The sequence below is a fragment of the Phoxinus phoxinus genome, assembly GCF_949152265.1.
Source record: "Phoxinus phoxinus genome assembly, chromosome: 3".
NCBI lineage: Eukaryota > Metazoa > Chordata > Actinopteri > Cypriniformes > Leuciscidae > Phoxinus > Phoxinus phoxinus.
Genome location: NC_136878.1, coordinates 31,541,949 through 31,567,093, shown reverse-complemented (window position 1 = coordinate 31,567,093; position 25,145 = coordinate 31,541,949). Strand labels below are relative to the sequence as shown.

Sequence of the window (25,145 nt, the reverse complement as noted above, 5' to 3'; positions counted from 1 at the left end):
ACTTTTTTAAGTCAGTTTACTGATTGAAGGTGAAATGACTTAAATATCCAAATTGATTGTACTTAAAAATGTAAGGCAGCTACCTCTTTGACAGTGCATGGTCAATTTATGTGCATACACTATACACTATCTATAAAATCACATATTGGTAAGATGTGTGTTGACATATTTGAATGGCTTTCAAGTAAAAAACAAACAAACATTTGTATTGAATTTGCTGTATAGAAAATTCCACCAATCAGAGAGTAGTAACAAACAAAAATCGAGTCGGTCTCCCATTACACTAAACCGCTTCTGAATTGGGACACCGCTTAGTGTGTACTGCTTTTAAGTGCTCTGCCCAGAACAGACACTCTTCCTATAATACAAAATATTTCAATATATAAGCATATTTTCCAATAAACTTAAAAACGATGGAGAAATATAAAACTACTTATTTAAAAACAATATATTTCAATTTGATAATGCTGTTCGCAATGCTTTAGGATTGTAGTTCTTTCCCTCAATAAAGCCATTACAGAGTCTTGTACCTTTGCATTTCAATTTTCAAATGTTTTTTTTTTTTTTACTTCAAATCAAAGTCTGTAATGTTATGGTTCACCCCGTAGCAGGTTGACTTGGTTTCTGGCCTATAACGCTTAAGGACTTTTTTGAAATCCCTATGTAATGGGAGAAATGACCAACGCCGCTGAAAAAGTGGATGGGCACTGATGTACTCTATTGACCAGCCTTAATCGAGCCGCTGTGAAGCATTCATTCTTTGAAGGATGCAGCCTCTGAACTGGGACGCAGTTATAGTATGCTCTTGTTCGACTCACTGGAGACAATGACGCCGCATTAGTGCCCAAGGCCAACACAAACCAACAGGCCTGGTTAGCAGGGGTAAAGGTCCAGCCCAACACCTCTAAATCTAGTCACCGAACACACCAACAATACACAAATTCATCTCTGCATGTATCCGCAATAGTAATTTGCTCTGGCAATCTGCCAAGCCAGAAGGGAAAAGCAGAGCTGGTGGGTGAGAGAGACAGAACCTCTTGCATAACATTTCTTAACAAGTGTCAAGCATATTTTTAAACCGTCACTTCACATAACAAATCCTGTTTCCATGACAACCCAGTGCTCTGCGCAAGAGCAACGTTCAATAATGCGCTTTGCACTGCATTCATTACTACCGTTTTATTCGTTCAGCGCCTTGCCAATCTTCATTTAAACCTCCTCATCTATTACACTGAAAGCAGTTAGTTAGAAAATGTGTTTGGCTCGGCCGTTTGCAAATCATATCTGCAGTGATCTCAGCACTGTAAATGACAATGCTATGTTGAAAAAAGGGGAATTTTTGCTGGTTTGATCTGGTTTAAACTGTTTTAGCCTGTCAGCCAGCTGGTTTTTCCACTCAAAACCCTTATAAAACCAACGAAACGGAGCAGCTTGGGCCTAACCGGACTGGAAGACCACCCTGGGGGGTTTAATAAGGGCGAATATTTGTCTCGATTAGCAGCACTTGTTTGTTTTATGCACTCCTCTCATTGGGCGAAGGGAGAAGAAATGGAGTTGTCAGCTTTGCTGTTGGTTTTTCAGGAAAAGTGTTGATGTTCGCCGTCTGGATGAAATGGATGACGCTTTCTGCTCTCACTCCTGCTGGGTGCTTACTGATACTGTTTACAATCATGCAGTTTGGCTCTGCGCTATGTCTGTAGTTCTCTTTGCTGCTACAGCCAGATATAAAACAATCAATCACAAAGCAATATTTGCTGTTGTCACAATACACCTTTTGTGGTTTGTTTGTGACGGGCGGATGCCATTAAGACAAATGGAGCGGGCCCTGCTTTTTCCTCGGGATGAAAGTGCACCATTTAGTTCACTATTAAAGTTTTTATGGAATCTATTGTAATATAGCGCCTCAGTTATTTCAAGACACGCACGTAATATTAACCACAGAGAATAAAGTGGACTGTCAATAATATTCTGGAGTTTTGAAGAAATGGCATAGCAACAGCTAAAACCAGCCTAAGGAAAACTGGTCTTTTGGCCTGGCCATGCTGGTTTGGCTGATCTTTTATGTTGGTCTTAGAGGCCTAAACCAGTTAAGACTAGCAAACCAAGTATGAGAGAAGTTTGATTTCAGTTGAGCCCTATTCGGAGAGGACTTGCTTTCCCAGAGGAGGTTGGAGAAATTTGTGTTTCGCAGACGTACTTGAGATTTTAATACCATCTGAATCTGCCAAGTTTGTGTTTTTCCTCACACAACCTCTGTAACAATTCCAGAGTAAATTGACTGCCATTTTTCGGAAAACTGTTTTTCGGTCGTCTGAGAAATCCAATCCCGTTCGAATGCAATAGCCTTTGATAGCTGATCCCATAATTCTCCTCATGTGTTTTTGACTAACCTGACCTGCCATTTGCACACTAATCTTCTGCATGTTGCACCTTTCAATATGGACGTTATCTGATGAAAAAGTAAAACAATATAAATATGAAATTAAGGAAAGTCAAATAGCGAAAACTTCTAAGACTGGCCATATAATAGCATCGGGTAAGATATGAATAGATTTTTCTGCTCAGCTACATGACTTTATTATAAGCAGCCACTCATCAGAAACTTATGTGGAATTTATTTCAAAAAGGTTTTTATAATATATTAAAATTAAAGTAAAAATAATCCATTAAAATGTCATATGTGATGCGCACAACCATCATATGACCTTTTATAACGCCCACGTAGATACACACACTCCCACCTCTGTAATAAAAATGCACAGATGTAGGGTGATGAGAGTTGTAACTCATACGTCGATTCTGTGTTTTTTCTCTGGTAATACATCACAAGTGTAATCTATATTAAAAGGCTAATATTAGTGTTTCAATAAGCGTGAAACATTTCTCTAAAATACAGTTTTTTTTTTATATAACAGTATTTATATAGCTTAAAATATCTGAAATGTTATACATGATATAGAAAAAACATCAACAAATGAATAAGAGAAACTTTACACTGATCCGGGCAATCGGAGAGAGGGAAATGGAAAACCCAGAGTGGAGCTGGAGTGGAGTAATTACAAAACACTTTCAGCAAGAGGAGAAATTGCTGTCACTCCACCTCTCTCATATACTGTGGAGAAAAACACCTTAGGCTGGTGTGCGCTGTTATTTTCTGCAGGGTGCACCACACAAGAATCCTTTCAATTTTATCATTTTAATTATGAATTGTTCCGCTTTGTCTAGCTTCTAAACATTGTTGCTCGTTTTTCAAAGCCATAATCGCACAACTAACAGTCAATAATATTAACTGCATAGTTTTTTTTTTTTTTTTGCAATAACCATCAAAATTATTCCTATTTCCCACTATCAATTTCTCATCTCTATCATGCTATTTGTGTTGAGAGAGATGTGCCTTTTGCCAGCTTCTCTTTTTGGTTATTTTGTTCATTATTGCTAATGTTTTTTATTATTTCATCCCAATTTCTACATTTTTAATTTATCTTTTTTAATCAGCTAATGCAGCTAAGCGTCATAAGCTTTAGAAATACCAAATATTTTTTATCCAAATGAAACAAGTTAAAAAGAGCTTCATAACAAAAATATTAAGCTAATTTGTAGTAGTTTGCTATTTAGACTTTGTACAAGCCAAGTCAAATTCATAAAGGTAATTAAAAAAAACAGTTGTAGTTCACATTAAAGGTTTGTACATTGCTAATTCATTTAAACCCCACTCAGAGAGAGAGAGATTCTCATTATCTGTCATTATCTGCCTGTGCATCTTACAATCCAATTTTTTGATGAAGTAATTAAGTAATTACTTAATTAAACTAAAAATAAGGTGTAAGGTCTTTTGCAAACATGGAAATTATTTCAAAGTTCAGTGAATGGTCACAGAGTAACAGTTGACTCTGACTTGTCAATCATTCTGTGGTATAGAATTTTTGTATAACGCCTGCTGAATAAATACATATATTTTTTTGGTAAAACAGCCATGTCGTAAATAACTTTATGGACTAATATTATATTCATGTGTGAACATTTTTCCATGACAAACTCCTTTAGTGCACACAGAGCGTCTTTAAAAGAGTGTCTTTTAAAAATACATTTACAAATAAAACACTCGGCAGTGATTGGGAGTGGAGTCACAGCAAAACTGTAGCAGTAAAACTGATGAAGTATTCATGAACCTTTATCCTTTGTCCATGAACCTTGAGAGTAAGAGTGTTAAAACTGTTGAGCGTTGATTGTGTGGGAGAATGTGTGGATTGATTTTTACTTTATTCTCACTCACACAAATATTACAACCAAAAACATTTCCTTAAAGGAGAAGTGTGTTATTTCTGTTTTTTTAACCTTTATTTATACAATGCAGATTGTTTCAAATCAGCTTTACAATGATCACAGGTAAATATTGATTTAATGATGCTAACAGAATTCAATTCTGCTGTAAAGCAGCTCTAAAAAGACAACAGTAAACAGTCATTATTCAGTTGAAATCATTTTAGTGTTGATTTAGTTTGGTTTGATGTAAAGTTGAATGAGTTTATTTATATCTATAAAGCAGCTCTGAAATGAAAAGAATGATGTCATCATCCAGCTCATTTAGTTCTTATTAAGTTTGGAAATTAAGTTATTAATGTTATCCCCCCCCCAAAAAAAATACAGTATGTTGCAATAACTTATTGATCATGTCATTTTTTTAAAGTGCACAATCTTATGGATTCTAAAGATTTGGATTACAGCGCACAAATAAAATTAATTACTTTTGTGAATTTATGTCTCATTTTTGGTGTATTTTATGGTTCTATTGTCAGTCATAGGACTATATTGAGAAAACTGTCAATGTAGACTTAATAACTTTTTTTCTGTCCCACAGCAAACCAAGTATTATGATTAACAATGGTTTACTTTAAACAATTAAAGAAATGTTATTAATTTTAAAGTTTTAAAGTGCAGTCTTGTTTAATATTATGCAATGCTTTGAAACAAGTGTGCAGCAAAAGTCACATAACACAGCGAAATGTTACAATTTCATATAAAGGAAATGAGTAAACTGTTTAATAAATGCGACTGGAATTGATAAGACATTGATACAAACTGAATACAATAAAATTCCACATACATTAATGCCACGATTTTAATGTTCATAAATAAGGATTCATACACATTTTTACATCAGTAAAGTTGTTCATACATAATTTACATTTTAGTGCTTTCAATACGTCAATATTATGTTTAATTCTCTATGTACGTCTATGTAAATGTATGTGTGGTAGAGCCACTCAATACATAAAATACAAATACTCATGAGGTCATGTTGGATATAAACTCAGTTGCAAGTTATAAAGTTCAAATTGTGAGATAGAGTTACACTTTTTTTATTTCATGGTGGAAACAAGCTTTTGTTTCACAATTAAGACATTAGATGTCATCCTGAAAGCACTGCCACATGGCCAATGCCAACCTTACATTTCTTCAAAAATGGCTCTTAATGAAAAAAAAGACACCTGAATTAAATCAGAACCGCAATAACACAAAGCAACAAAACAGCAGGCTTCACGTCCTGAAACAGGGGGGGGACCTGTCATTTTAAAGCTTCCCATCCAGATCTCATTTCTGAAGCCAATAATCAAAGCTAAACTGGGGAATAAGTTTTCCCATCTCTGCCCTTCATCTAGTCAAACATATAACATTTTAAGATGAAAGATTTCCTCACAGGACGCTTTGTAATGAGGAACACAGGGACGAAATAAATTTCACTGAGAAAATACTGTAATTTAACGCTGAAACACATAATTGGAAAAGATTCACATTATGTCTGATCTCGTTCCTCCGATGGTAATGGTAATGATAATTCTCGAGGCGCCATAGCGTTGGAACTGTCATGGGGCGTGATAAATTTCATACATTAAAAGTGTATGAATTTGAGATCATCTGCTTTTGTGTGAAGATGGATGAGCTTACACAAGATGCTGAGGAAGAAAAGGAATGGTGGTCATGGCCCTGGAAATAGCATCTTAATATGAATAATTAACAGAAGATATTCAATAATAGCAGCTGCTGCACTAGGTATATTGAAATGTATTGTCACCTGCCTGATGTTAAGTGTCAGCATCAAAGCATCCAGACAAGCGACAATCTGCCCGTTCTCTTACTTATATTTTTGAGAACAACAATTACCCTCTTCCTGAGTCTTTCTTGAAATCAATGTTGTGTCTAGTCTTTTCTATTTGTTCACAGTTAGACATGTTTACAATATAATACAAGGATACTTGATAAAAACCACTTTGTATTTAGCAGAGGCATTATGCTTATGATGTTGTATCAACAACATGTCCAGCTGTGCTTATCCCAGTGGCTGATGGGAACAGCAGGATGGCATAATTCCCATTCGGGTGTGAACGGTAATGAGACGGCCAGCAGTGATTCTTTAATTTTATTAATAACTGCAAGTCAAGAGAGCAAATGTGTAATCTAATATCATCATGACTGCAATGGCCATGGCTCAGCATATCAGTCGATCAATATTAGTGGTTTGGCATTTAGATTGTTTTGGGAACACTGGTGTTAGCATGTGGCTAAGCTAACAGCAATACTCTAAACATTACATTACATACACAAATAATGCATGAAATTGGGTTTTTCTTATTTACTAGGAAGAGCTATATTTTAATCAACACATTGAATCAAATGAATAGAATACAACGGGGTAAAAGGCGCCTTTGAGTTTATTTTCCTCTAAACCACTAGATAACACAAAAACTTGCCGCAGCACTTTCCAAAACATCTGCTTTTCATGATGCACGTGGAAATTTGGCAAATCCTTGACGCAGCAGCAGCGCAAAGTTGATTCTGTGCTTATTTGATCTAATTGTTTTTTTAAATGTTGTAGATTTAAGTAGCAAATGAGATTCGCTAAAATTAATGAATATATTTGGAGACAAAAGGTCTTCTTAATGGTTTTAAACAGGTTTTATTCAATACCGGAAGAATATGTAAAAGTATGATATTTGAGACAAAACGCCCATGCTGTCGTGGCAAAAGGTACAATAATTAACATGATAATAAATAGCCAGCTGACTTTTCCTTAGTTGCCATGACATGTTGGATTCAGGCGGTAAATATCACATATTACGTTGGGTGTCCACCTTCGAGATAATCACCATATCTAAAATGAAACCAACAAATATATTAATCATATCATATAATAAAATATAATTTATTGTTATACTGTAAATCTATATAACATTTTTATGGGATCTCCTTCCAGTGCTTTCAGAAGCTTTACTTTTTAAAATAATGTTGTTTCTGTATCTTTAAAATATATTTTATATTAACATTTTAATGACAGTATATTTATTGAACAAAAATGAATACTTTTATTCATAAAAATAAAGAGAAAATAGTACAAACTTTGCTAAAGTTGTTTTGAAAAAGTATAACTTTTTTTTAGCTAAAGTATTTGCATCAATACTTTGTGCCTTTTCCCCCATGCTGGTGAGACTTTTACCCTGCGTGTGGGGTAAAAGGCCCACCTTGCCATCTTATACATTTATCCGATTTTTTTAACAAAATAAACTACTTTTATTTTTTTACTGAGCTCATTTGAGTGCGATGTACATGTACATTGCATTGAAATTGAATCTTAGAAGATTTTTTTTTTTTTTCAATACATATGTAATTTGCCAGAAAGAAGAATGATATACTGTTGGTTGTTTTGGTAAGTCAACAAGAGTCTGGACAAAAAAAAAAAAAATAAAAAAAAAAAATGAAAAGACAGGCATTCTGTCCTTCCTTGCAAATTATAGAGCACAATATCAGCTATATCAGAAACACCTGCTTGTTTTTCCACTTCAATATTTTCCATTTTAGAAAGTATGATCGCTGACCCATTATCTCAGTTGTGTTTATTATATCAGGTCATGCTATAAAAATGTTTTATTGTGCACTATCTGGGCCCGAACAGAACCATTAAAACAATAAAACAGGTAATAGTGTGAATTGCAGTGCAGTAGATAAGGCCAGACTACTTTAACTTTTTTTCCACAACACATCCATCCAATGATCTGCTGGGAATTATGTGGGATTTCCTAACGTATGCATTTCCCCTAATTGGAAAAACAAAAGAATATCAGGTCCTCTATTAATAAAGATGCAAAACACCTTGATTTGACGCATTTAGGGTGTGTGCTACATTAGTTTCTACATTTCTGGCAAACATTACTGCCAATTTTGTCAAATTAAATTAACTTTATTGTATCAAACTAATGTTCACTATAGGAGAGCAACACATACTTGAACTGCAGTGATGACGCTCAACCTTGAGCTTGCATGTAACCGCTTCAGATTTAACTAAAACCAAAACCAGTTATATAACTTATTTATAAAAGGAAACCTATTGCAATAAAATAGATAATAGCAAGACGCGAATTAGAGATGCTCACTGAATTAACAATTTGGTCTTTTATATTTAGTAAAAAAAAAATATATGTAAACAAATCGCCGCAATAAAATCCTTTAATTTCAACAGTTAATTTCAATATTTCATCCAAAATATTTACAAAATAATAATAATAGTCTCAAGATGTCCCATAAAGTATATCCTCCAGCATAACAATACATCTCAATCCATATTAGTTCTGTACTCAATGCCAAAGTTCATGGCAGTTTGAAAGACGAATGATGGGATGAAGAGTTTTGTGGCATAAAGGAAATTATGAATCTTCCTCCACAATCTTCACATCAATGACCATAATCCTCCCAGAAAAAGAAAGAAAGAAAGAAAGAAAGAAAGTCTACAAAAAACAAAAACACTATATGCAACAATTCTGTTCACATATTTGTATGTTTCGGACGTTATTCTTACATACAATATTCTGTAAATATGTCGATGCAACAACATTCAGAGATTTGGTGTCTGTTTGAGCAGCTTAAACTGACTTCATACCTATCCCCTTCTCTCATATTTCTATAACTCTTTACCTGATCATTTTACGAGAGCAAACCTACTCATCCTGTGCTTTTTTTTTTTTTTTTTGCCTATTGAAAAGAATTATCTACATGTTGTAGTCTCTCAGTTGGATTATGCCATTCCAATGCACAGTAAATATAAAAGTCTACTTTCAGAAAAGCGAAGCCGCAGACATTGTAGGATAAGGATTACATGCAAAGTAAACGTATTGATGAGTAGAGCTCCGAGTATATTTGGAATGAGCCTTTTACGAACACTTCTAACACATAATGTGTCTAACTCCATCAACAACATTCATAACAGAGATTGGACACACACTATGTAAAATGATCAATAATGAATGAGATCTCACTGCTGTTGGAGACACCAGCTTAGTGGTTTCAATCTTTCTCATCATCTGTAGACTATCAACAGAATAATATCAATAGGCCTAGAAGCGGGTTTCCGCCACGGAATAAAACAATCGCTTTTATTAAGATAATTGGGTCTTTTTATCTCACAATTCAGACGTTTTTTCTCACAACTGCGAGATATAAACTAGTAACTGCGAGTAACAAAGTCAGAATTGCGAGATATAAACTCGCAATCGCAAGAAATGAAGCAATTCGGACTTTTTTAATTGCGAGATACAAACTCGCAATTCTGACTTTTATATCATGCAATTCTGACTTTATAACACTCAAATGTGACTTTATATAACGCAATTCTGGCTTTACAACTTTAAAACTTTAAATTGTAATAAATTTAAACTTGCAATTGTGAGTGGCGGAAACAAGATTCCATAATAACCAGCGAATGTGAAATGTTGTTTTTAATTATCATGTTTAAGAAATTATCAGATAACATTTAGCAATAGTTTGCAAACTGAACCTAGATCTTTAAAGGGTTAGTTCAGCCAAAAATGACAATTCTGTCAGTAATTACTCTCCCTCATGTTGTTCCAACCCCGACTTTCGTTCATCTTCGGAACACAAATTAAGACATTTTTGATGAAATCTGGCTCACACCTTCATAGGCTGCAAGGTAATTGATATCTGCCATCCCCGAAAAGTTAGTAAAGACATCGTTAAAATAGTGACTACAGTGGCTCAACCTTAAGTTTATCAAGTGACGGGAATACTTTTAGTGCGCAAAAAAAATAAAAAAAATAACGACTTTATTCAAATATTAATTTTCTTCTGTGTGGGCCTCTGAGTGAGTTCACATAGTGTAACAGCGCAGCGCTTCTGGGTTGTACGTCAGAACGTAGGCTCACCAGCATCACACGGATCACACACATGACCAGCGTCGGCCAATAGTGAGCCTACGTTCTGATGTACAACCCAGAAGCGCTGCGCTGTTACACTACATTAATTCACTCAGAGGCCCACACAGAAGAAAATTAATAGTTGAATAAAGTCGTTATTTTGTGCACAAAAATATTCTCGTCACTTAATAAACTTAAGGTGAGCCACTAGTCACTGTGAACTGTGAAAGTTATCGATGTAATGTTTTCAAAAACACCAGTAATGTAATATAATGAAACCATGCAAGATGAGTAATACATAATCTGGTCTGAATTGATGAAGCAACTATTTAAAACTTCAGGCTGTAACAACTACAAGTGATCAAGCATTTGATCGGAAGCTGTAAGCAAACAAGATTAAGTGGGACCTAAGTCAGTTTAACTTTAATAACAATTTGACTCGTTCCAAAATCGTACATTTCATAAGCACTCATAAAGATTCAATCCCCCGGCTTCACAGACAAGGTTTAAGCCTAGTTCCAGACTAAAATTCATGTTTGAGCTGTTTTAACTGAAGTAACTTGCACTGACATATCTTAAAATATGTCAGTGCCATTGTTTGTCTCCAGTACTGTTTTTTTCTACGTTTGTTAAAGCTACTTAAATGTCCTAATTGAACTAAGGCTTAATCCTGGCTTAATTTTAGCCTTGTCTGTGAAACCAGGCCCGGCCAATGAGTTTCAATATAGAACCCATAGGATTCTTGACTCAATTTTAACTTTAAGGGTTAAAGGACTTTTTATGCCAATATGAGAACCCCAAATTTCTGTAAGAAGCGCCTGACAGAACCCTTTAAGCATCTATTATAGCACCATTTCTTCTAAAAGTACGATATCAGTGCAGACTACACTATATCAATCTTACCAAAAAAAAAAAAAAAGAAGACAAAAGAAAACAATTAAATGGGCAGTTCACACAAAAATTTAAATTCCGTTACCTGCATGACTGACTGATTTCTGTGTAACATAAAACTGAATGAAAATGGTGACTGTGGCCATCAAAGTCAAATAAAATTTGTCTAGGGGCCAGTTGCTTAAACTTACCTAAGACTTGAGAACTAGTGTGATCGACCAGCAGTTAGTTAGGAGGTAATCAGTCTTTCTTTTCTGATTCAAATTAGACTAATCTACCTTTTCATGTCATACTGACTTTAAAAAGTTAGGACTTGAAGAAAAAAAATGTATGGACTAACATTTAAGACTATCTAAGCAGTTGGCCCCAGCTCTAATTCTAAGCCTTCTATATAGCTATACAGAACAGACCAAAAGGTAAGCAATTATTCACTCACAATTTTGTCTTCTACTTCTGCCATAGAAGAACCACTTTGGTTTCCCCAAAGAACCTTTCAGTGAACTTTTTTTTTCTTTGTGTGAAGAACATTTTAATAATCTGAATAACCTTTTTCCACTATAAAGATCCTTCTGTGCAATGGAAAGGCTCTATGAACGTTTAAAATCGTGTCTGAAATCACAGACGCCAATAAAGAACCTGTAAATGAATTAACAATAGTCATTTTGGGGTGAACTAACCCTTTTAATAGTGCACATCTCGACACCTAATCTCATTACTTTGGCTAAAGGTACAAGTGGAACCCATCAGACACATCAACAATTTTCACATTTTGCTCACAAGAAACTTGCATTATTCCTTTGTCATCCTTCCTTCTGTACCTTAAAGGGGTCATGACATGAGAAACCAAATTTGCCTTGATCTTTTGGTATATAAGAGGTCTTTGTACCATTAAAACGTCCTGCAAGTTTCATAGCTTAAGACGTCCTCCCCATTATAAACAAAGCATTTATTTAATCAAGCTCTAAATACAGCTCGTTCTGGATCCATGGTAAGAAGTGACCCATGTCATGACCCCTTTAAAGCTATTACCTGAATATCTTCTGAAATGTACACACAGATGCATCTCTTTGCCCCTCATCCATCAAACTGTCAGCTCATAAGATTATGATTGTTATGAATGAACTACACACCAAGTCCAAGGAACATCTTGGGGTAGTGTATGAAATATAACAATAAATAATTGATATCAGCAATTAAGATGCATGTGACCATCATGAGAACAACAGTAAAGGCTTTACCACTGTAACAGCATTTTGTTGCATTTATACTATACACACAAAGTAATTTCAATCTGAAAACATCAGTAGATGCACTGAATCAACTACATCCAGCTTTAACCAACACAAATCAGCTTCCCTCATACAATACTTACAAATGCAGCATGTTTGTTGTTGCTCTAAGGTGATTATTTATTTAGAAATGAAAGATTATGATATTGATCCAGGACACGACATTAGTGGGAATACAGTATTTATAATTTATGTCTGTTTCTAATCACTCCGTGAGCCTCAGAAGTGTTTTATTGTCTCATATAGTTTCTGTGTTGATGTAATTAATCCTTCATAAAGGCAGTTCATACAAAAGGTCTCGTAAAAACAAAAGACCCAAAATCACATCATGCTGTTGTCTGATTGTTCCATGGCCTTTATGAGTTTAAGGGCGTCTATTTGCCTTATTTACTATTTTCTGCAAATGCCCAGTCCTCAGAAATCTGGCATTATAAAAAAAAAGTCTTGGACTTCATAAACAAATAAAATCAGTCAGGCACAGGAAGGTTTTCATTGACTATGGAGACATTAGTGTTGGCTTTACGTTTCACTGGAAATCTCTGCCTACACATTTCTATAAAATCTGTATTCTTTGCTCATCAAAAACAGTACTTTCTATTTCCTTAACTAGTGGGAAATGCATTTTGATCATCAGTTATGGTAGAGCTGAAAACATTTATTTGTTAATGTTTTTAGTTGGATTACATTTATATTCCACTGGGGGGGTTTTCTCCCCAAAGGAGTTTCAGTATCCCATATCGACGGCTTCGACACCTGTCTGTACTCTTTATGGACTAGCCCACATTTATTCCTTTGTGTCTTTTTAGTTGTCTGTGGGAGAGAATGTGCATACTTATATTCAGCCGTGTGGGAGTCTGTGGGTGTGTGATTGAGAGAGGATTTCTAACTGTGTTCTCACAGAGGAAAGAGTTGATATAAGCTACAAACATGCACTCTATCAACTACATTCACATTGTGAGAGAACTAGGCCTACATAACATATGCAGATTAAAAGTCATCTCATCTCGGTTTGAACAGGCGTAATATTCGTAATATTCGTTACACGACTGCTGATACTTCACAAATCTTTTTCTGGTTATATATATGCCTAAAAGTGTCTAAAAAGTATATAAAGAAGTCGAAAACGTTTATAATACCGCTGGTTTTCCACAAGCTTAATTACATTATAAGCTAACATGAGATTTTTGATAAATCAAAGTTCACAGCAGCATTAACAGGCAAAGGAAACCAAACTAAAGACACGATTACACTCTTAAAGGGATAGTTCACTTTGAAATTAATTTTTGATATGTTTTAGCTTACCTCAAGGGCATCCAAGATGTAGGCTAACACAGCCAGTCAGCCACGTCCAAAGTGATCTGAGGGCGCGAGCGCATCCTGGTGTGTGACGTGTGCGCAGACTGGTGCATAGATGTATACACTAGATGTCGCCTTGGCTACGGCAGTTCTGGGAACGAATGTCTTTAATGTGAAATCTAGTGTATATATACCTATGCACCAGTCTGCGCACACGTCACACAGGAGGAAGCGCCCGCGCCCTCAGAGTACTTGGACGTGACTGTGATTACAAGAGGTAAAAACGACATACATACTGTTCGTTTTCTCACACAAACCGCTCGTTTCGTGTCTTAGGCCATCAATGTGTACTTACATTTACGACTCATTAAAGGTGGGGTATGTAATTATCTTTTTTGGCCATTTTTTCAAAATCACTTAAAATCCTATTCCTAACCCACTTAAGTTACAGCCACTGAGTTAGAAGCACTGAAATAAAAATTAAGCAATTTAATCATCTGTGGAACGGGCAGGACTCGAAAAACTCCAGCCAATCATTTCCAAGACCACCTAGAATCATTGGACAGTAAGTGCGTCAATCAATCGGTCGTACCATCCCCCCCTCCATGTCCATGTTCTTTGAATGGGTGGAGTCAAAGGAAAGAAGGTAGGACCATTTGAGTTGTGTATTTTCAAAATCTGCCAGCCGTTTTGCAAATCACATACCCCACCTTTAAGTCATGTTTAATTTTGACTTCTCTGTGCGTGCTCTTTGAGGTGGACCCCATAGACCTAGCCTGGGAAAACCCAGACCACTTCCGGCAAATTTAGATTTGCTCTGCAAGTGGGTCTGGCAAAGAGCCCATTGAAACCCATTTCCAATCCGCCGAAATCGCGGCACCAATCAGAAACGTTTTACACGATGACGACAGAGCAGAGACGGTGACGCAGATTTTGTACATTACAGACATGGATGCCGCCGTGGAACATCACAACATCACTCGTTCGAATCAGCTATCGCGTCTGTTTCAAGCGATTTAAAATGGTCATTTTCGTTAACACAAACAGAGAATTGCTGAGAGTCTCGAGATGTTTCTCCGTCGCTCTGCATACGTCATGACATTCATCGCTCTGATTGGTTTTAGATCTATCCGACGTCCGTTGGTGACGCCCCTGTGGAAATGAATTGTCTATGGAGCTTTGCCAGACCCTTACTCAGTTACAACTGAGAGGGTCTGGGTTTTCCCAGGCTACCATAGACCTGCATGATATGACTGTAGACAACAATGGTTTGACCTAAATATATCAAAATTGAAAATACTGTGGAAACCCTTGAAGTAAGCTAAACATATCAAAAATTAATTTCAAAGTAAACTATCCCTTTAAAATAACTTTTTTTTTTGTCCACAGCAATGCCATGGAAGAACCATTTTTTTGTTGTTGTTTAAAGAATGTTTATAACAATCTAAAGAACATTTCCCCCCTATAAAGAACCTTTGGAAAGGTTCTATGGCTGTTAAATGTTCTTCATGGAACCATACATGCCAATAGTGCCAATAAAGAACCTTCATCTTTAAGAGCGTACATGAATCTTTGGCAACTGCAACATGAAATCAATAATAACTATATTAACTCATCAGCAGTTTAGCAGAATTAGTGTTTAGATGGTTAATTGAAACGCAAACATCGGATTCAGTCTATTGTTGATGCTACAGAGGATTCACGATAAATTACAAGTTCATAATTAAATCAATTGCTTCTGAAAAGACTGGACACAATCTAAGGACATATGAACTTACCTTGACATCTCAAATGGTTTATCCCTTTAAAAAAAAGCCAATATAGTCTTTACTTACGTCATAGCCACAAAGCATGTTTTTCTAAGAGCTCAAGGTTTAGCTGAGCTGCACAATCTGGCTGCAAAACCATCTTTCTACATCGACGACAATTCGGATGCAATATCTTTTTTTGTACACAACATTTAAATCGCGATGGGGAGACCTGTGCCAGCTAAACAACATCCATATTTATTTGCTAAAAGTGAATTTGGTCAACGTTTGGACTATGACTTCAAAACTAGAATAACAAACACAAAACTCTCACTTGGATTTCAAGAGATTCAACTTTTACACAAGAGTGTTCATGTAGAGGAGTTCCATTTTAGAGTAAAATCAGAAAATGTGTTTTTAGTCAGACAATAGTGAGGTCTGAATTAGATCATTTGACATGAGATACTATGGCAGCAGGTGAGATCTACACTATAGTGTTCACATAAATGATGACTGAAAAATGGGGGGAAATTACTCATTTTGCAAGTGATTACATTAATGCAACTGCACATTTGTGCCTGTGAAAGATTTATCAGCAGATGAAAGTGTTAACCGAAAGATGAGCTTGGATAATTCCCATATTAGGCATTACTTGTGATACTCCTGACACTTGTCTTGCAAACATTTTTTCTTTCTGTGCAAAGTGTGCACCTGTTGAATGCCTCTAAACCTCCAACTGACATCAATTCTTATGACATCAGTGGCCACCAATTTTACTTTTTTTTTTGTTATGATACCAGAAGACTGCATTATATGAGCAGAAGGTGAACATTTCTGGTTTCATCCACATTTATTTGCCAGAAGAACCTCATGTGAAATCAAATATTACCTCTCACTAAAGACATCTCTAGACATAGCATAATAGATTTTATAGGGGTTCTCTGGATGCGATGGTCTCATTCATTTAAGGCATAACATCATGGTCACGTTTCTGCGCTGCTCGAATCCTATTCAAACGACGTGTCCAACGCAACAGGTTTTCACATGGAAAATAAATAATTTATTACAAAGACATTTGTAATTATATTTTAGATATTTGCTACATATTGTCGACATTTTGATTATTATTATTTACAATATGAGCAGAAATAGTCTAATATCTTTAAGTTGAACATTGCGTCAGTGATAATCGGATATTTACTAAAAATATAAAAAGCATAAAAGGGTAACGTATTCCCTTTCATTTCCAGTATTCTTTACTTTTGTATTATATTTAATGTGAAAATTGTTTAATTACTTTAGGGGTTACGATTTTTAAAAGGCATGCAGGCTGTATGGCGCAATTTGTGGAGGTTCCTCACGCGCAACCAAATACATTTTGGACACTCAGTTAGCAAAGCTTCATTATCTAAAAGACCTTTACACAACACAATATAGTTTTTGAGATTGGTCGATATCTAGACATATAATAAAGTGATTATGTATTGTATTGTATACTGATACAGATCCTGACTGAAAGATCTAAACCAGCGTAATGTTGCTATGGTTACCTCATCAGGAACGCGACTTCGTTTCACTCCGACTAACTTGTAATTAAACTTTTGTCTTTAAAGAAACCTTTAAAATGCACATGTAACGAATATATACTTTTATGTAAGACAACCATCCGTTTGTTTTGCCTTCCTTTGGGTAAGTTCAAACCTTAAGAGTGGCAAGTCTCCTGAAACCTTCATAATTCGTACTGATATGTTGAAGAAACTCACCAGCTTCTCAAGTGTGTCTTTGCCAACAGTGGACACCTTAGGCGCAGGGACTCGTTCACATGTGCATCCTTCCAGAAGATAAATCCCTGATGGTCGAGCGCTCTGGTCGGTGTCGAAGTAAAATAAAACATTCTGATAAAGTGCAAAAAACTTCTCGTGCCATTTGCTGTTTTCTGTGGTCTTCTTGCTGAGATAGCCTCGCTTGGTGCCCTCTTTACGCGCGACTACGGAGAGATACAGAGCGTGTCCCTCATTGTACCGAACACTCTTCTGCATTTTCCGTCTTGGTTTAATGTGTGTTCACTTGTTTGTCACCATATCCCATGTGATTTTAACTTTCCACCTAGGATGTTTGGGGAGAAATGCGCACGGGAAAGTTGCTGAAGCGCGCACTGCTCATACGCGACTCATCCAAACGAGTTCGGAGCCCAATCCATATTAGCCTGAAGAAAAGTTTGAACCCCGACGAACAACACTGTCAGTCAACGAGTTCAGCTCATGTAGTACAGCAAAATAAGCAGTAGTATTGGACAGACGGTGAGAGAGAATCACTGTTGAGCTCAGATGTAATCGGCTTTGGCATCCTCTTAAAGAGACAGCGCTCCTGTCTCTCTCTCTCTCTCTGAGATTCACTTTCCCTTGAGGCTGAGCGCATTTTTTAATGAGTGGGCGGATCGAAAGCGCGGGCAGAACGACTCGCAGATATTAATGATGGGGCGGGGCGATGCAGAGATTTTAATGATGGGGCGGGGCGACGCGCAGGCACCTGACAGGGCCAATTAGGTGCTTTAATGGTCAAGTTGCATTAAAAGAATTCACATTTAGTCCATGGCAACATGTCATATTTCAGTCTCCTTAAAGGATTAGTTCAAAAAAATTGCTGATAATTTACTCACCCGGATGTCATCCAAGATATCCATGTCTTTCTTTCTTCAGTGAAAATAAATTAAGGTTTTTGAGGAAAACATTCCAGGCTTTTTCTACAAAGAATGGACTTCAATGGCAACCATCTATCCCAATGTACCAAAATAAGGTTCTAATGTCCAGCTCAATGCAGCTTCTACACGATCCCAGTCGAGAAATAAGGGTCTTATCTAGCGAAACGAAGGGTCATTTAAAAAAAAAAAAAAATGTATATACTTTTTAACCACAATTGTTCATCTTGTGCTGGTCTGCGACGCACCACATATTACGTCATCACGTTGGAAAGGTCACTTTTTTTCCTTTAAAAATAAAAAAATAATACAAATAAATTAAAACATAGATGATTTTGAAGTTGGAGGAGAAAATGAGATGTTTTTCGCCCTTCCCTACTTTTTTGAACCGGAGTATAATACAAATAACTTCGATAGATGACGTGAACGTGACCTTTCCAACGTGATTACGTAATGCGTGGCGCATCATGTCTAATGCTAAAGATGAATAAATGTAAATTAACAAAAAATTGGGTTGCATTTACAATCCTGTGAAAACAGGGGGTGCTGCTGCAAATCAAATATTTTATAATACTGCAATATTATTTAAAAAAAAACAAGAATTGTACATTTTTATTTAATTGTGTCTTTAAACAAATTCTTACAATAGGGCTTCTGGTTCACAATCTTTGTCCTAGAGGATCCCAGCACTGCACATTTTGAATGTGTCCCTTGTCACGCATGAATTATCAAGTTGAAAAGTTTCACTCTTCATCCCATTCACTTAATTCCATAAGTACAGGAATTTGGATGAAGCTCCGAACTGGTCAGATAAGGGTCAGTGCAGGGGTACTTCAGGACCAGGACGGAAAAACACCAACATACATAGACGCTTCCAGTGCACATGCAAGTGACATCAGTATCTATCAACTTCAATTACATCTAAGAATTCAACACTCATTTACCTTTCCTTTATTTGCCTTTTTGGATGCTAAAGTGACATATATAATGGGTTAAGATGGTTGTGATAACCGATATACCGTATTTTTTTGCCATAAAGACGGAAACTAATCCAAACCATTGTTAAATTGCAATTTAATCAGTTTACTTTATAAAGTGTGGCATATCCAACATTCTTCATTTGAAGTGACATTTAAAATAACATTATTAAAGCAAACTTGGGGACTTCAAAGCAATGCAAATGCGAGTATGGGAGGAAGACGCAGGAGGGTTTTATGTTCTCTGACTGCTTCGGCTTTCATGAAGACTGATTATCATTCACCTCAGACGTTCATTCACCAGTTTAGACGTTCAGACGTATCATTCACCTTTGGAGGACAATGAGATTACAGAGGAAACTTAAAGCGATTGTTCACCCTGTCATCAATTACTTACCCTCTTGTCATTTCAAATCTTTTTGACTTTACAAACATTCTTCAAAATATCAAAATATCTCGTGTTCCAGAAAAAGAACGCAAGTCGTAAATAATGACAGGATTTTCCTTTTTGGGTGAAACTATCCCTTTAAAGAGAATGAGCACCACAATTTCCACAATTTGATGTCCAGTTTAATCAATGTAAATACCACATTACACTAACAATCTTAGAAACGTGTCTTTTTTTTCTTTTCCATACGGTCACAAATATATTGAGAAATATGAGTGTCTATATAAAGACAACATGTTTGAAGTTGTAAGATCTTCTGTTTTAAGGTAAAACAGGTGATGAAATACATGGTGTATTTAAATACATGATATTCAGTGTTTGTTTTTTTGCAACCATCATCCTGTGGGAAAAACCTATCATGCTAATATTAGGGACTACTACACTTTTTCCAATTCAGCAATGTTTCCTTGTTGTTGATACTCCAGGCATCAGATAACAGTCTCACCATATTCCTATGTTTGTAAAAAGAGAAGGGGATAATATCATGTTACATCACACCATTACAAAAAGGTATAGCATCTTCACTGAGTCAATACTTCAGGAAATATTTTTAATAAATGTAGCCAAAATCAATCAAGACATTTCTGTTTTAGTGGCTGGTGTAACATTTAAAGGCATTATAGATAACTGATTTTAAATATTAACATTTTAAATCAAAAGGGAGACATTTTTCTATTTACTTCCTCCCATTAAATTTATTGCAAGTGTTAATAGAAAATACATGCGACTGGACAAACTGGTTTACTGGTATGTGAAAATAATCTATGCAAAGCAGCTGACTTTAATAACAGAGTAATGTTATAAAACAGGACATGTACTTTTTAATACTGACTTCCATTTCTATGATCAAATGCATCGTATGAATACGTGTGAATCTACTACTTTAGCAAATGAAAACTTAATCCTTATAACACTTTGTAACCTCTTCAGATTTTCAGATCAGTTCTCTCCCTGAAAAGTCGAAATATTTGTTCGGAAGGAAGCTCCTCCACAATCCAAATCTACTACAGTGCTCTTTTTCCATTGTGTAACCATTCAGCCCACGTACCTCCGGCTGTTCACGAGAGCCTCCAACTCTTTGGACTTGAATGCAGCGGTTCTGAGGATGGACTCTGGGATTTCAGCCAGACGTGCTACATTTAGCCCATAGCTCCTGGCGGCTGCGCCTTCAGTCAGCTGATAGAGAAACGTGATGAACTCTGGGGGCAACTCCTCCTCTAGAAATGAGAGCAACAGAGTTATTAAACACTTCGGAAGCACTCTGTAATATCAAAGAAAAGATCAGAGGATGCACTGGGAAAGAACAAAGTTTTGAAAAGAGAATTTGTGAAACAAGATCCATTATAATCCTGATGATGATGCTCAAAGGAAGTTACTTAAAAAGGAAAATTCTGTCATCATTTACTCACCCTCGAATTGTTTCAAACCTGTATGAAATTTCTTTCTTCTACTGAACACAAAGGAAGATATTTTGAAGAATCCCAGCAACCAGTTGATGGGCCCCATTGACTTCCATAGTAGGGGGAAACAAATACTATAGAAGTCAATGGGGTACATCAACTGTCTGGTTACTGACATTCTTCAAAATATCTTCTTTTGTGTTCAGAAAGAAATTCATACAGGTTTGAAACAACTCGAGGGTGAGTAAAATGATGACAGCATTTTCATTTTTATGTATTCCTTTAATAAATAGCCTGATTGTCCAATAGGATACCAGCTTAAGTGTCACTTGATTATTGTAAGTCAAATACAGTAACTGTACAGCCTGTTAAATATAAACGTGTGCGAAGATGACTTGACAGGCTTTTGTGTCTTTTACGGTTTTATACATAATTTTTTTTATAAAAAGTACCCAAAAAAAAAAGGTATTAACTGATCAAATACAGTATAGGATTACATGACCTTTGGCAAAAAGTGTAAAATCTGTGTAAAATACCCACATGATGGCATAAATGAGAAAATAGGTTTTTGTCTGAGAAAAGGTATTTCAATGAACAAGAGCAGAAAGTTTTGCTTCTTCAGTGCTCAGAAAAAGTCAGTTCCTATGTCATGGTGTGACAGAAACCACAGATTTTTTATTAACCTTATTTGTGAATATGGTTTGTGAATATTGTTAAGCATTTCTCCCAATATTTCTCAGCAAATCTGTCACAAACTCGATCACCTTTTAAGTATTGCACAGATTATTAAGTGTGGGACAAAAAAGAGAAACCCTGAGGAATCTGAAGGAAGAAGAAGGAAAGAACCATGAATAAGTGAACCAAGCTGAGTTCAGATTATCTAAATCTGAACTCTGAATCTGGACAGAATTGCAATGCTGGATGTGAAACTACACACCACGGTACAATGAGAAATAGAAGAGGAAAGACTTCTTATGCAATAGGATTACTGTCATACACACAAGCCAGTTGTTAAGTAACCACTACCTGGTTACTAAGGTTTAAATGCTCTAGAATTTTCTTTCCTGGTATAATGTAAAATCCCCCTGTAGTCAATAATTGTATCGTTTAAACGTATCTTTGATCACCAAAATGACATATTTAAATGTTTTTTCCAGTGTAAAAAAAGTGTCTTCATGGAGTAAGAGCAATTTGAATTCGCTCACTCCTTCAAGTGAACAGTATTAGTGAACTAACGTAGGGAATAGTGAATGAGGGTTTAGGGGGCGATTTCGGATTCAGCCCTTGTTCCCATTCGTCATCTCAGAGTCAGACAGCTGCCTTCTAACAATCAGTATTCTTAGAAACGTCAGCGGAGAAAGGCATATAGTTCATCATAACATTGTAATAAACATCATGCACATAATAGGGGCGTAACGGTACTGTACATGTATTCGTCCCGAACTGTCACAGTCATGAAAACAAGTTATGACAGTAACTGTGTAAATTATTATATTTCAAAAATTAATTGGAGAAGTTCATGCAAAACCTGCCTAATGTGCAATTTATGTTATTTTTTTATTTGAGTGTTGATAGTATATCTAAAAAATAAATAGCAAGTTAATTTATTAGTTTGTGCTCTGTTGTTAATTGTAACCTTTAATATTATAGTAATGTGCAAGTAAGGGCATCTGATATTTAGTTTACAGCATTAGCGGAGATACGTTTTTTTTTTTTATACTTAAGAAAATGTAATGATTACTGAATTTATTTAGTGTGAGAGACACAATTTGTTCAATAAATCACAGTTTAATAAAAAATTAAAAAAAAGAAGAAAAAAATCAGAAATGTTGTGTTTAATTTACTCCCCACTGCTGTACCGAACTGTGACTTCAATACCGATATTCATAATGAACCATCATGTTTGTGTACCATTACACCACTAATACATAATTCACTCGCTATATTGCTAAATGTACCAGATTTTTCATATTAACAGACAAATATACCGGGATAATCTGTCTTCTCTTGAGACTCCCACCTGCTGCAGAGCAGTCATAGTTAATGATATGCAATGTGATTGGTTACAACATATTTGTGACGTAGAAAACAATGGTGATTGCGGACCGCGTCTTTGGTTAACTGCAGTTTTAAGGAGAAAATACTCATCAATGGTGTTGACTGATGAATTTGCACATGGTTTGTCTTAAAGCATATTAAAAACACCACATAGACATATAAACAATATTAAAAGCTTGATTTTCACCACAGGGGATCTTTAATTTATACAGTACCACAGAACACCAGAATGCTTGACCCTGGTTGGTCAACAGATGTTTCAAGGTGCTCATCAATTTTCTATAACAGCATGACAATGAAGTCATTCAAGTTCCATACGTCATTGTCATGATCCTTCATGCAAAGCTGCTTCAAAGTTTGAAATGAAAGGAACGGTAACACTTAATTTTACATGTACATATGTACTTTTTATAATAATAACAGTAAATTATGCATTGTTACATGCAACTAACCATAAACCAAACCCTAATCCTAACCGTATATGTACATCATGTAATGTAGTTCAATATTACTCAGTACTTAAGTCTTAAATATATAATTACACTGTAACAAGGACTCCTTAAAAGGAACCAAAGGAACTTCTAGCCTTACAATCTACCACAGCAAAAGAAGCAGAAAAAGACACTTGAAAAATGTCTTGAGACACACAAACATATGTCTGCTAACCATGGTAAACCTGAAATTGTGCATGTACACTTCGGGTGTTTTCAGCAATTCATTATTCCTTATTTGAATCATTATCAAAAACTTTATCTCTTTTTTCGCAATCCCATCTGCTCCTTAACACGACACACAAGCAAACATGATCAGTTGAGCAGTCACTACCTGAAGTCAGCACAAATTATGAGATATGATACAGAAACCTCTCATGTTTCATAAAAAAATATCTTAATATGCGTTTAAAAGATTAAGTACAGTAGATTAAGATTAAGACAAAGTATTAAGGGTTTGGAATAAGTTAATGATGATGGAAAATGATGACAATTTTCCTTTTTGGGTGAACTATCCCTTTAAGGCATTTCATTTAAATCAGGCTCTGCTCTGAAATTTCTTATTCTACACGTTAAATGTAAGGCTTTACAGGAAATCATGAAGCACACGAGAAACACACAGAAAATTATTTGGTATTGGTAAAGAGTTAAGTATTATATATTAATCATCATCATCATCATCATCATCATCATCATCATCATCATGTATTGGATATAACTATTCCTGCAGACAGATCAAATAGACAATAGGTGGATTGACTAACAGAAGGTCTAAGAAAGTGTGCTGCACTCCTTGATCACTCAAGCAGCATAAGGTCAATGCAAAGGTAACACAAATGAGTAAGTGATCCATGAAATCCTGGATGACTCAGCTGACATACAATAGCAGAGGAACTGGTTCAGAGGCTATGAAAACCAGCATATTCCAAGACAATGCACTCCTCACTCTCTAATACTGCTTGGTGTGCACTGATGAAATCAACTTCCCGAACCAGACACTAATGGCTTTCTCAGATCATATCAAGATGAAGTTAATAAACGTGCTTGGCTCATTATCAAGAAAGGCAAGATCAGTAATACTGATGGATTGCACAGAACAGCCATACATCAAGATATATCAAGGATGCGGATGGCAAAATATAAAAGTACAAGCAGGGGAACAATGATATAACTACAATATTAGGGTCCTGGAACAACAAAAATAATTATTTGACCACTCCCTGAACAAGGGCTTAATTCTCAAACATTTATTTTCCATGGCTGTTGTTATTATACTACTGCTTAATCTCGTGACAAGGTTTAGTTTTCCCCCATTTTATATATTAGCAGAATTCTTAAAAGTACCCCTGTGGAGAAAATCAAGTTTTTAACGTTGTTTATGTGTCTATGTGATGTTTTAAATGTGCTTTAAGACAAACCATGTGCAAATTCAACAATATTGCAAAATTGTGCAAAGTCAACACCATTGCTGAGTATTTTCTCCTTAAAACCGCAGTGAACCAATGACAGTCTCAAAAACGCGGTTTGAAATCGCTGGTGTTTCTGACATCACAAACTACCTTGTAACCAATCAGCATAACGTGATCAAAAACTGGTGGATCTCTGAGCTGGTGTGAGTGAGTGGAGGCGGGGCTTATTTGCATATGCATA

General features: G+C 35.8%; 2 protein-coding genes across 13 annotated transcripts in view; both read right to left on the bottom strand.

The window, feature by feature from the left end:
• rasgrf2b (Ras protein-specific guanine nucleotide-releasing factor 2b) overlaps positions 1-17,799 on the bottom strand; it is a 64,272-nt gene extending 46,473 nt beyond the window's left edge. For all 8 annotated transcript variants that reach the window (XM_079606104.1, XM_079606107.1, XM_079606105.1 and 5 more), the window contains exon 1: positions 17,187-17,799. In XM_079606104.1, the coding sequence (XP_079462230.1) occupies positions 17,187-17,462 (276 nt within the window). In that variant the 5' untranslated portion in view covers positions 17,463-17,799. The remainder of the gene's footprint in view (positions 1-17,186) is intronic.
• A 1,379-nt stretch (positions 17,800-19,178) lies between these two features.
• Positions 19,179-25,145, bottom strand: part of msh3 (mutS homolog 3 (E. coli)) — a 65,438-nt gene continuing 59,471 nt past the window's right edge. For 3 of the 5 annotated variants that reach the window (XM_079606116.1, XM_079606113.1, XM_079606115.1), the window contains 2 exons: positions 20,595-20,763; positions 19,609-19,998 (listed from right to left, as the gene is read on the bottom strand). In XM_079606116.1, coding sequence (XP_079462242.1) covers positions 19,914-19,998; positions 20,595-20,763 — 254 coding nt within the window. In that variant the 3' untranslated portion in view covers positions 19,609-19,913. Of the gene's footprint in view, positions 19,999-20,594; positions 20,764-25,145 lie in introns of all 5 variants that reach the window. The other 2 variants (XM_079606112.1, XM_079606114.1) reach the window with 1 other exon arrangement.